We start from the raw sequence: 13,136 nt of genomic DNA on the forward strand, positions 1-13,136 counted from the left end.
GAGCCACTGAGCCCAGCCCTGCATTTCCTTATAACTTACTTTCTCCCTGACCTCTTTGAATTTATGTTCCATCTTCATATTTTCATAGAACCTTCTCCCTCAAAGATCACTAATGAAATCTTCTATGCCTCTGCTCCAATTGACTAATCAAATCTTCCACATTTTGAAGGTCTCTCCTTCCTCTGAGATTTTGATCCTCTGTTTTTATTGGTTTTCCTCATCTCTTGACTGCTCTTTGTTTCTCCTTTGCTCTCCTTCAGAATTCACATCCTATCCTATACCCCTTGCTCACTGTAAGTCATCCTCACAATGGGTCCAGGAACCACCAGTGATGAACAAGAGACATCCAAGTGGCATGTACCTTGGTCTTGCAAAAAAAAGTGTAACGGAGTGGTCAAGGGCACAGGCTCCAGAGCTAAAGTGCCTGTATTCAAATCCCCACTCTCTTACCTGCCAGTGGCATGAACTTGGCAAAACACTTAAATATTTCTTTATCTCTGTTTATCTGTAAAGTAGGAGTATTAACAGTGTCTATCTCCCGGAGCTGTTGTGAGAATTAAATGAGTTAACACATATTAAGCGCTCAGCTGGAACAGAGGAAATCCTCAGTGTTACTTATTATTGTAGTCTTTAAGATAATAATGTCTAAACCTTGGTTTTTTTCCACCAATTTAGTTTTGATATTTAATTTGCAAAATGCACAGCATTCTTCAGTAATCTCCTCAAAAGCACCACAGACTTTCTATTTATTTGGAAAGTCAGTTTGTTATTGTATTGTGAGTGACAAACAATTGGGTTGGAATCTGTCCCAGGCCCTCTTTTCAATCTATACATTCTCCATGGCTTTAAGTGCTACTTAGATGCTAATGACTTCCAAGTATACCCCTTTCCCAGATCTCTCTCTTGACCTCTAAATCCAGGTAGCCAGCTTTCTACTGGACATTTCCTACCTGCCTTTCTGACCCAGAGAACAATAAACCTTGCAGGCCTAAAAAGAACTTTTATATTTCCTAACCTAGTGAAAGGCCATGGACCCATTTGGTCACCTAAACCGGAACCCTGTGGATCATCATAGTATTTCTTCTCCCTCACTCCTTCACCCATTAACTGATCACCAATTAATACTGATTTACCTCCTAGAAATATTTTGAATTTATCCCTTCTTCCCTAATCCTACTGCCACTGTCTCAAGCTGGGCCTTCACCTCTCCTTGGATCAGTAAAAATCTAACTGGTCTCTTTGTCCTCACTTTTTACCCTGAACCCTTGACCTTTGCTCCATACTCCATACTACAGCCATAGCAGTCCTTCTTCGGTGCAGATTTTATTTAGTTATTCACCTGCTTAAAATCCTTCCATGGCTCCCCAGACTTCTCAGGTTAAAGTCTAAACACCTATACATGGCCTACAAGGCTCTTCATTGTCTGGGCCCAAGCTACTTACTTCTCCATACTCACCTCTTGCAATCTCATGTCTTACATTATGGCCAAGCCAAACTTCTGATGGTTCCCTGAACGTCTCCATGCTGATCACCCTTCTGTATTCTCACATGTGGTCCCCTTCACTCCCTTATCTCATTTTTATTGGCAAAATTCTACTCTTATTTCAAGATAACGCAATTTTTCTTTCCATTCTGCAGCCTTTCCTAAGTTTCTCAGGCAGGCCTGAGTGTTTCTTCCTCCATGCAAACTTGCCATCATGCATTTACATTCATTACAGTAATTATCACTTCACATTCTATTTGCCATTTTACCTGTCAGGTTTTCAGCCAATCTGTGTGTTCCTTGAGGGCAGGTGCCATTTCCTACTTATCTGTATATACCCAGTGCTTAAGGCACCATTTTCCCCATAAAATGTGCTCATTTACACCTCCACTAATACCTCTGCTTTCTGTCTCTCCAGAGGGAGTAATTATTTTTTCTCCTTCGACATCTGGCTAAAATGCATTTTTTCCATTAAATTTTCCAATTATACTAATTTCACTGACTGCTCCTTAAAGAGGGCTCCACCAACAAATATATTTGTGCTCTAATGGTTTAGATTCTATTCTTTCTTCTACCTCAACCACCTTAAAATATTTAAGGATTATCTGCTGAAATCATTCATAGCAGTGTTCTTAAATTTATTTATTTTAAAATATTTATATTTTATGCTTGGAGAAGCAGCCAGACATCTATCACATAGACTCCAAGATTCTTGCTCTTCCCAGACCAAATATCCTTCCAATGAGCAATAGGAGCAGAAAGAAGAGAATACCAAGCCATCTAAAGTTTGAACTCTAAAGAGAAAGACTTCCAAAGTGGATGAAGCTAAGACCTAGTAGCAAGACAGAAAGCTAAAATTCCCCAAACTAAGGGAAACCTCTCCCTCTCTTCCAACCAATCTCCTTTCTTTCTTCTTTCTCCTAATGCTAAAGAGCAGTGCCATCTAACTCTTTAAAAGGATTGAGAAGAGCCAGAAGGAAATCAACCTGCCCATGGAGCTTCTGGGATGGATTAACCCATTGTATCACAGCAGTTCTGGAAAGAAGAAAAAGGTGGCACACAAAATATCCAGGAAAGTGCTTTAATTTACTCAATGCCATAAAAGCTAAGAACAAGACTAAATAAGTAAAATTGAAAGGGCTATACTACATTCATTTGTATTTTCTGCACTGCATGCTGCCTCTATAAATACTCTTTCTCACTACATACTGTGTTTTCCCTAACTAGACTGAAAGTTCCTGGGGTCATCAACCACATATATTTCTTTTGTAGCCCCCAAATTGCCCACCACACTGAGTACACAGTGTATGCTCAACGAATGCTGTTGACCAACTGATTACTAAGTATTTAACTATATTTGCCCCTCACTATGTTTTAGAATGCCTATTATTCATAGAACCATGGAGTATTGGAAGCGAAGAGGAAGTATTCATCTGTTGGTATACATTTTCCCTTGGCTATGCATCATACAGAGGTTTCCTTTGAAAATGTAAACAAAGGATGCCTGATGAGCCAGGACAAAGAACTATATATAGAGATCAAGTGGCTATAGTAGCAAGGTCAAAGCATGCCCTTCCTTAATTAGATTAAAGGGAGTCTTGGAGCTGCCTCTGCCTCCTTCCCATGTTCTCCAGCCCCAACAGAAAACATTTTCCAACTACCCATCTACTGAATTCTGAAACCTTCAGCAGCAATTATAACAAGCTACATTACCATAGAAGTCAGCTAACAAATCTGTAGTGATCTTAATCTCTGTTTCTGCTATAATAGGAAGACTCCAGCTTTGTTTACTTTCTAAGGAGAATAGAGAACAGGGAGAAAGAACCATGATAGGGAGGCAGTATTTATGGCCCCTTTAGGAAAAGTCAATCTGTGACAAAGACATTTGCAGATAATAAAGAAGGGGAACAGGTTTGACAGGAAAATACCCTATTCCAGTTTTCTCAGAAGTGCCTTAGCTGGTATCCTCTGCCCCCACCCAACGTGAAATGCCTGGTATACACTGTGAATATAGTCATTCCCTATAGATGAATCTGGATTACATAAAATGAAAAAATTCCAAATCACCCATCACTGTCTGACTTTCATGACTGAAGTATTCTACTATACATTTCATTTTATATAGTATTTATAAGCATTTATGAAGTCTCAAGTCCCTTCATTAACTAGATTTCTAATCCTGAGGCTTGTCTTGAAGGCTTTTGGAGACACAGGCTCTGTGTTGAATGAGGATAATAAGTAACCTGGATTCGCGTATTATTAAGAGGAAGTTGGTCACGCCGGGTGGCTCACGCCTGTAATCCCAGCACTTTGGGAGGCCAAGGCGGGTGGATTGCCTGAGCTCAGGGGTTCGAGACCTGCCTGGGCAACACAGTGAAACCCCGTCTCTACTAAAATACAAAAAATTAGCTGGGCATGTTGGCGTGTGCTTGTAATCCCAGCTACTCGGGAGGCTGAGATGGGAGAATCAATTGAACCTAGGAGGCGGAGATTGCAGTGAGCCGAGATTGTGCCACCGCACTCCAGCCTGGGCGACAGAGTGAGACTCCATCCAAAAAAAAAAAAAGGAAGTTAAGGGCACATCCCTAACTTTTCAGAATGGATAATGTCATAGAAGACAGAAATGGCCTTCCATAAGCCATCCTGTAGGGTCCCTGTCATCAAAGACAGAATCCTAAACACAACAGACTATGAAGTTAAATCCCAAAATACATTCTCATTCTCAACAATATCTCACTATTCTTTCCCCGTTCTCAATTAATGTTTATATTCAATTGTCTGTATTTCTTGCACATATATATCTACATCAGGGTGGATTCTTGTAGCATGTAAGCCCTCAGAGGGTAGATACTGTGCCTATGCTGGTTTCTTTATACCTGGTACAATGCCAGGCATAAAAAAGGATTAGTAAAAGCTGACCTTTTGTGTACCTAGGGCCGACAGTGGCCTACATGATGGGATTTAGCAAGCATCCATAAAAGAACACTTCTTGAATTTCACTGTACGGGCTACTCTTTCCCCTTACTCTATTTGCATGTGGCAGCGCTAGTGTCACCTCATGAAGACTCAGGCAAGAATACTAACTTCAGGAAGGAACTGTTAAAACACTGCTTGTTACCTAAAAATCCAAAGTGGGTCCTTCCCTATTAACACAATGATGGATCGTTTTATGAGACTTGTCACTCAAAAAAAGAGTAGGGCCCTGAACATAAAGGTTTGATTGGCAGGATGGGCTGGGAAAGGTTGGAACAGGCTATGTTTGGGTGAGCCTGGCCAGGTTGATAAGCTCTTCAGAGTGTAAAGATGAGTCCTTAGAGAGGTCCTAAAGTGAATGAGCTATAAAAATAAACTGCTTACTTTGCTATTTGCACTACAACTTGTTCTGTACTTAATAGTCTTTTTGATGAGAACAAGGAAGGTGATTTTAATTTCTAACCACGTTTTATTCACTATTAGCTTTTACTCTACATTCAATCATGCAAATTCTAAATCAAGGGATCTCTTATCTTGTCTCCTGCTTACAATACTCCCTTGTCCCTTTGCCAGTGTGGATGTCTTATACTGTAATCTAACAGCATAATGAGAAACTTTGACAGAGTGGAACATTAGAGGGATTCTGATCAGCTGAAAGCCACTTTGAAATACTTTATATTTTGTTTCTCCCCTCTTGGAAAGAATAAGCCAGGAGAGAAAAAGAACAGAATAAAGAAAGTAACCATTCACAGCATCATGACCTGTGATATCTAGAAAGAAGTCAAAGGTCATGTCATCATTCAACTCCTCATTTTATAGGTAAGAACACTGAAACTGAGAAGCTAAATGACTTACATTCATACCATCAGTTCATGGAAGAGCCAAGTCTAAAACACAATTTTCCAAATCACACTCTAGTGTTCTTTCTTTTCATTCCTTATGCTTCTTCCCTAATCCCCGACTTCATTTTACAGTCTCACATCTGAGTTTAACCAGTACTGTATGGACTCTACATACAGCACCACTCTCTTCCACAAATGGAGTGCCCAGGAGGGATTAAATTTCTATGGTATGCTCATCATACAAGTACACTCTACTTGAACAAACTGAATACTTTAAGAGATCCAAATGATTAGGGGTCAGAAGGTTACTCATATAATAAGAGGATTCTTTGCCTTACAAGAAGATTCTCCACAGTCTCTTAAATAGGAATCTATAGACTGGATTAAGAGATGAGATCTTAATAAAATTGAAATAAAATAAACTTGAATTGTTACATTTATCTGTCATACAAGTAAGATTAGAACCAGACTATCAGGCTCTAAATGGAATTAGAAATATTTTTATCCAACCACTGCCCATGAGGAATCCTAAAATATTTTACCCAACCCTGTTTACACTTGAAGCCCTACCATCAGCTCTTCAACAAAATCAACACAAAACCAAATGGTATGAGTTTCACACTCTTGAGAAAGAGAAATAACATCTTTATTTTATTATGTCCATTTAAGAAGAGGTCAGCTCTTCTTCTAAGCTCTGCTCTAAGATTTGATGTAGATGACAATTGATTAAAACCTCACACTTGTACAGCACTTTACAATTTACAACTTTAAGATAGATATGATTTGTTGATGACAAGAATAAGTGGAAAGGTAATGAGTGAGGACCAGGTGGGGTGCATGGTATAGATAGGACCATGGGCAGGGGATGAAGAGGGGGAGAGGCTAGAAAGAGGAGAAGCAGTCCTGATAATATTGTTACAGAAACAATATTGTGCTGAATTAACCTCACTTTACCCCAAGGACCCAGGATTCCCAACTTCCCTATGACACCCCAGTAATCTCTTTAAGGAGTGATAATGTCCAGTTTGATGATGGATGAAGCACACTTCATGTCTGATTTTCATACTGCCTGCTGTTTGGAAAGGAGAATAGGTTGCCCCTTGAACTATTATCCCCCCACCATCCATCACCACCATCTGTCTGTTCTTTTTAAACCATAGGTTTCTGACACATTTTTTGGAACAAGCATCCTAAAGGAATGAGACTTTCTAGAACTGCTATTCAGTCCTTCATTCCAAATGACTGGGCTACACTCTGACAAAACTGAAGTCCTCCCAAAGGGTCACCCATTTCAGGTCCTCTGAAAAATCACAAATGTTTCTGTTACATACCTCAACCTGCTGGCAGATCTGTATTAGTTTGGCCATTTGATTTTCTAGTTCGCTGTTGCGCTTAACCAGGTTGGTGAGGTTCATCTCCAGAGTTTGCTGTCATCGCAGAGAGTATGAATCCAGAGGGAAACAGAGAAGAGGGGAAAAAAGAACCATGAGCTTTAGAACCAATGTCATGTGAAAATCAGTTAGTCAGTAGACAAATGTTTCAAAGATTCATTTAGCATCTGCCATGAGCCAAGCACTAATCTAGGTACAAGTTAATAATGCTGCACATTTGCTCATTATTGGGGAAAATATGACATTCATGACTTTGTGGATGTGGGAATTTACTGACATTAAAGAAACCTTATATTTTCGATAATATCTTTAACTTTTCAAAGTATTTCATAGGCAATATCTCATTTTGCCCTCGTAGTAATTCCACAGCATATGAAGAACAGATATTATTATCCCTTTTCCAGGTGAGTAGACTAAGAAAACTATTACACGTGTTCCTCAACTTATGATGCAGTTACGTCCCAGAGAGGGCATTTTCAACTTAAGAAATTTTCAACTTATGATAGGCTTATCCAGGTGTAACCCCAACGTAAGTCAAGAAGCATACTGAATGCATATCACTTTCACACCACTGTCAAACTGAAAAATCATAAGTTGAACTATGGTTAAGTCAGGGACCGTCTGTAATTATTGAATGGCTGCCAGACACTATGCCAGGCAATTTCATACATACTACTTAAAAACCATAACAATCCCACAAAGTAGAAGATGCCAGTATTTTACAAACGGGAGTAGCAAGCTTCAAAGTGGAGTTAAAGTATTTTGCACAGTCATATTACTAGCATGTGCACAACTAGGACTGGAACCCGTGTATCCAGCCCTCAGTCACAGTTTTGCCACAGTATTCCCTGATTTTTTTGTGTTTTTGCTTATAATATTTTATATTTATCAGTAGGGTCCATCAGGAAAAAAAAGAGTATTTTGAGTGTGGAATTCATCAAAATCTAGCATTGTATCTCACAGCTTTCCTTCTTTGGCACCAAGGCTTCACCCACAAGAGAGGCAGGGCTTCAAAATGCAAAGCCTGACTGTATCAAGAGAGGACATCAGCCAGGCACGGTGGGTCATGCCTGTCTGTAATCCCAGCACTTTGGGAGGCCGAGGTGGGCAGATCGCTTGAGCCCAGGGGTTCAAGACCAGCTTGGGTAACATAACAAAACCCCATCTCAACAAAAAATGCAAAATTTAGCTGGGTGTGGTGGCGTGCACCTACAGTTCCAGTGACTCAGGAGGCTAAGGTGGGAGGATCACTTGACCCCAGGAGGCGGAGGTTGCAGTGAGCCAGGGGTCACACCACTGCACTCCAGCCTGGGTGAAAGAGCGAGACCCTATCTCAATAAATACATAATAAATAAATAAACAAATATTTTAAAAAGAGAGGATATCCATTGCTTATCATCGTTTACTGGTACATAGATTCTTTCAGGTACATATTAGGAGTACTTTGTAGATCTGTTGAATATAACGTTGTTACAACAGTAGTCGGAATTCTAGCATGTTTTCAGTTGAGCAAGCGACTGTTTCCCATTCCTTATGTGAAAAACAGAGTATCATTTCACTCTAGATTAATCATGAGCTTTTTTATTTCTCTCCAATCCGAAGCCTTTCAGCCCTGGTAGCTGCTTTTCCTCTAAGACTAACCCCAATATCTGCTTCTCTCTCACCCACTATCCCAATACCCCATAAAGTCTGTTCCAAATGTAATACCCCAACTTATTGGCCCTCATTCTGCTAGCATACCTTCCCTCAGTCATGTTAAGTGCTACACTGCTATCTCCATGGTTCCTATGTTTTGTAGTTCAAAGTTCATGCTTTTGAAAAAGTGGATGGGGGGATGTGGGGGAGAGAGGGAACATGAAGGAAAAGAAGGGATTTGTGTACTTGGCCCCTTTCCTATCTGCTAAGTACCTGTAGCTCCTTAATATCTTTGGCACTGTTCCCATGAATAGATGGATATATTCACATAGATGCATGTGTTTGCAAGCTGGGTAGTGTGATATCACATTTTCTCAAACTGGATTAAGAGGACCAGCTGAACCCTTGCTTCCCTTCCTGCCAGGTCTCTCTTGGCTTCCTTGGCTTTATTCCCATGGAAGTAATTTTTCACCATTTATTCTATTTTTCTTGTATTGGGGCACAGTGTCTCCCCTGACCTCCTTTAATCCCACTACCATCTCAATCTTTGGTCTTCTTGGCAAAGAAAAGGGGAAGAAGAAGAAAACAGGAAGCAATCATTGATTTGGACATGATCTCTAAGCTAAATTGATGTCAGAGGAATAAAAGAAGTGGCAGTTCAGAAATTTAATACAAAAATGTATTGAACACCTACTCTATTCAAGGTACAGTGACTTCACAGATAAAGAGGAAGTAAAATTAAGATGAGCCTTGAAGGACGAACAGAATTTTAATAGACAGAGATGCATGGGAGCAGGATGTTCCAGGAACAAGGAATGTAATGAGCAAAAGTACAAAGAAATAAGGCCGTGAGCAGTGGGTGGCTCATACCTGTAATCCCAGCACTTTGGGAGGCCGAGGTGGGTGGATCACCTGAGGTCAGGAGTTTGAGACCAGCCTGGCCAACATGGTGAAACCTTATCTCTACCAAAAATACAAAATTAGCCAGGCATGGCGGTGGACACATGTAATCTCAGCTACTCGGGAGGCTGAGGCAGAGAATCACTTGAACCCCGGAGGCAGAGGTTGCAGTGAACCAAGATCACGCTATTGCACTTCAACCTGGCAAAAAGAGCAAAACTCTGTCTCAAAAAAATAACAAATAAATAAAAAGTATAAAGAAATAAAATATATGGCATATTCAGGGAATAGTAGTTTCGTTTGGCTAGAACAGAGGGTAGAAAGAGAGTAGTGGGGGACTTAGCTGGAAATGGAGACCAAAGTCTTGTTATAAAGGTCTTAAGTGCCTAGATTAAGAGTTTGTAGTTTTGTTTATTTGTTTGTTTTTGTTGTTGTTGTTGTTCGCACTGAGGACTTACCAAAAGCTGTTGAGCAAGGTAACGCATAATCAGGGCTGCATTTAGGAGATTAACCTAGAAGCAATATGTGGGACAGACTGAAATAGGAAAGCCCGGGGCACGAGGGGGAGGAGGGACACTGGTTAGAAGAAGGCTACAATATTCAAGGCCGTAGGGTAATGCAAGTCTGGGCCAAACTGAGCATAATTGAAAGAAATGTGTTTCAAGAAAGGATTTGTCACTGTCAAATATGCAGAGAATGCAAGAAATATGAGGATTGATAAAAGGCAGCCGGATTTGGTAATTAGAGGTCACAGATGACCTTTTGAAAAGGTGTTTCAGTAGGGCTTTGGAAGGAATTGTGAAATCCTGAGGTTAGAGTATGGTGTGGTGACAAATTAGAGACTGCAAGTCTAGACTCCTCTTCAAAAGTTTGGCCATAAGGTGAATATAATAACTCTGTAGTGTGATGAAAGGGTCTAGCTTGAGTTAGACAGTGGGAATTGGTAGTGAACCCAGTTGATGATTTTCTCTAGCAGTGGCCCAAATTCCTATCAATGGGAATTCCACGTATCCCAAATGAATATATTGATATATTCAGCAAATATAATGTAGATCGATGAATGCCAAGCAAATGCAATATTAGAAATTTGTGTTTCCAACTGTAATGCATTTCCATTCAAACATGGGATGATTCCATGAGGATAATGTTTTTAACAAATACCTCAACCTGTTGCAACACTGGTCATGAAACTGAGATCTCATAAATAATTCACAGTACAGAGCAGGACTAAAATCCCTGCTATGTGTTCCTCTTTTGTGGTCCAGAACTGAGACTCGCGGCTTCTATGAAGCCACTGAAAACAAAAATTATGGCTGAACACATAATTTGGGGTCTGGTTAGACTATGCGCCTTGAGTTACCATCACAAAATTATGGCAAATGGTTAGTTTGCTTTGCCCCCCTAGCAATTTGCAGAATGCCAGCACTTGTTAACAACACAGAGCTAGAACTGACAAGATGACTCTAATTTCAACCTTACTTCATTAATATGAAAATGCTTTGAAAAATAAATCTTTGGCTAATGAAAACACCATCTGTTGATGGCTTTTTGCCACTGTTTTCTTACAATATGAGACATAATTTGAGAAAAACATCGAACATTTACTTACTCATTTCCTATTCATTTACAAGGAATTAAAGCCTCCTCTCAAATTGGAATTTATTCTCAATAATGAACATATGCAAAGGAAGCAGAGAATTGAAGCGATTATGCAATCTAAGGAAGTCACTCTTTCCTTATCATGCCTAGCACTGACGAATCATTTAGAACAAAAAATTCTGGGCCACTCTAGGTTTGAATAATTTGATTGATTTGGCCAAATAATTATCTTGTCTGTACTCTGGTTGAGTAAACAAAGAGGGTGTGTGTGTGTGTGTGTGTGTTTGTGTGTGTCTAAAATCTCTTTATATAAAAGTAAACATGTCTCTTCGTTGTTGTTCAGTTTTGAAATATTGGTTTGTTGTGCTCTGCTCTTGTGCAATGTAGTTAAGGACTGGGCCAGGTTCTTTATTTCAAGCCCAGTTAGTGCAATTTTCTCAGGACAGTTGAACCGTGACAGCAAGAGAGTCAAAGTGGCAGGGCAGATCGGAATGGAGATATCTGCTGGTAGGAAACAGGACAGGAGGTTGGCAGCCAGGGGGCAGGATGAAGCTCCCATTTCCTGCTGCAAGAGGTTACCCCTGGGTCTTTGTGTGCTTCCCTTTTGTGGGTGTTACAGAAGCCATTTTAGTTTATGAAACTGTGAGACCTTCTTCACCTCTAGATGACTACATCATGCTAGCTCACACAAAATTGTAAATGTGTCTAAACAGCCAAAGTAAGGGAAAGATTTGGCTGATTTGCATAACAGATTTTAAAAGGCCTCAGTTAGCTAAATTGGCAGTCTACACTGATTCCATTTTTACCCAAGTTTTACTTCATTTGTGTTGTATGGATTAGGCCTCTTTGTGCTCTCTTATTCCCTTCCCAAAGAGGAAAATGTTTTGCCATCTGAGAAAGCTGGGCACAGGCTATTCTTCTTCCAGACAGCATCCCATTAACAGAAATGATTTCTTCAACTCTCTCAAATAATTGCGGGGTTTTTTTTTTTTTTTTTTTCACTTCTCTAGACACAGATTATTTCAGGTAACTTTCTCATTGGCTCCCTCAAGAAATCTAGCCATACATCAAAACACCACCTCTTTATTAAAGCGAGGTAGATTACCCCATTATGGCACAAACTGGACCATGATCTCCCTTTGTCATACTCCATGAAGGCATATGTATTCACACATATATGAGCACACCTACACACATCAACCTGACACAATAAGTACTGAAGCCTAAAAGGCGGTGTAATCTGTATTAGTTCTATTGAAACATATCATTTCCATTGAAACATGGCACTGTCATAGAACGTCTGTATTCTCTCTTGCTATCTAAAAGGTACAAGGGAAATATTATCTAAACCTAGAGAAGACCCTGACTGCTTTTATGTGGGAATTGAAACTTGGAGTGAGCATAGGAAGGGGAGGAGTGAAATAGGGCAGAAAGGCCAATTCACCCCAAACCTGAGTCTTCCTGATTGACAGAAGACAACTTCATCTTTAAAAATAATCTGAGCCAGTGGCCCCATTACTATTCTTTGACATGCTCTTTTTTGACATCCTGTCTATACACCGACATTTGCAGCTCTTCCAAAAGCCAGAAGCCAGAATCTTCACATGCTTTTAGGGTCACAGTCTGCTTTCTTTTTTTAACTGCTTGTCTTAAAATACTTACTTTGCTTTTGCTTCAGTCTGTCACTTTATATATCAATTACATATGGCCTCCCAACAACAGAACACGCCATCTGGTTCACAAACTGAAGCCCACACCCTTATGCCAAAATTTATTCTTCCCCCAAACATTTATTTGCTGTTGTATAGATACAGGCTATGTCTCAGAATGAGATGGTGATATACTGGATGTATATCACATAGGTCTACTCTACTTAAGGTTTGTTACAGAATAACCTGACCCCCAAGCCAGGTGAAAGACTTGCCATATTTTCAAAAGGCTCTGCGATCGTCCAGCCAAGATCCACACCTCCCCCATTCCCCTTATCAGAAATGCTACCCAAACCTTCCCATATTCTTTTCTTTCCCCCATCTTCAGGTGCATAGCATGATTACATCTCTAGCTCAAATTCATACATTATTATTTGGACATTCTAAAAGCAAACCTGTACTAAAAACTTAAATCTAGTGTTTATTTTGATAACACTCAGACTAGTGAGCCAGAGTCAACTCTACTTTCCTGGAGGACTCAGGGTTGTATTCCACTTACACTATTCCTCTTCACTTCCTGCCTCTCATACACATCCCCCTCTTTCTCTTTCAACTGCTATTCCTTCATGCCTAATTTCTAGACCATGAGTGCTCTGCAAGGCTC

General features: G+C 40.0%; 1 protein-coding gene across 1 annotated transcript in view; it reads right to left on the bottom strand.

Annotated features, from left to right (window-relative positions):
- MID2 (midline 2) overlaps positions 1 to 13,136 on the bottom strand; it is a 100,761-nt gene that overhangs the window by 65,350 nt on the left and 22,275 nt on the right. The window contains 1 exon segment of the mRNA XM_033201061.1: positions 6,630 to 6,725. Coding sequence (XP_033056952.1) covers positions 6,630 to 6,725 — 96 coding nt within the window.

This window comes from Trachypithecus francoisi, unplaced genomic scaffold (assembly GCF_009764315.1).
Source record: "Trachypithecus francoisi isolate TF-2019V2 unplaced genomic scaffold, Tfra_2.0 Lachesis_group6, whole genome shotgun sequence".
Taxonomy (NCBI): domain Eukaryota; kingdom Metazoa; phylum Chordata; class Mammalia; order Primates; family Cercopithecidae; genus Trachypithecus; species Trachypithecus francoisi.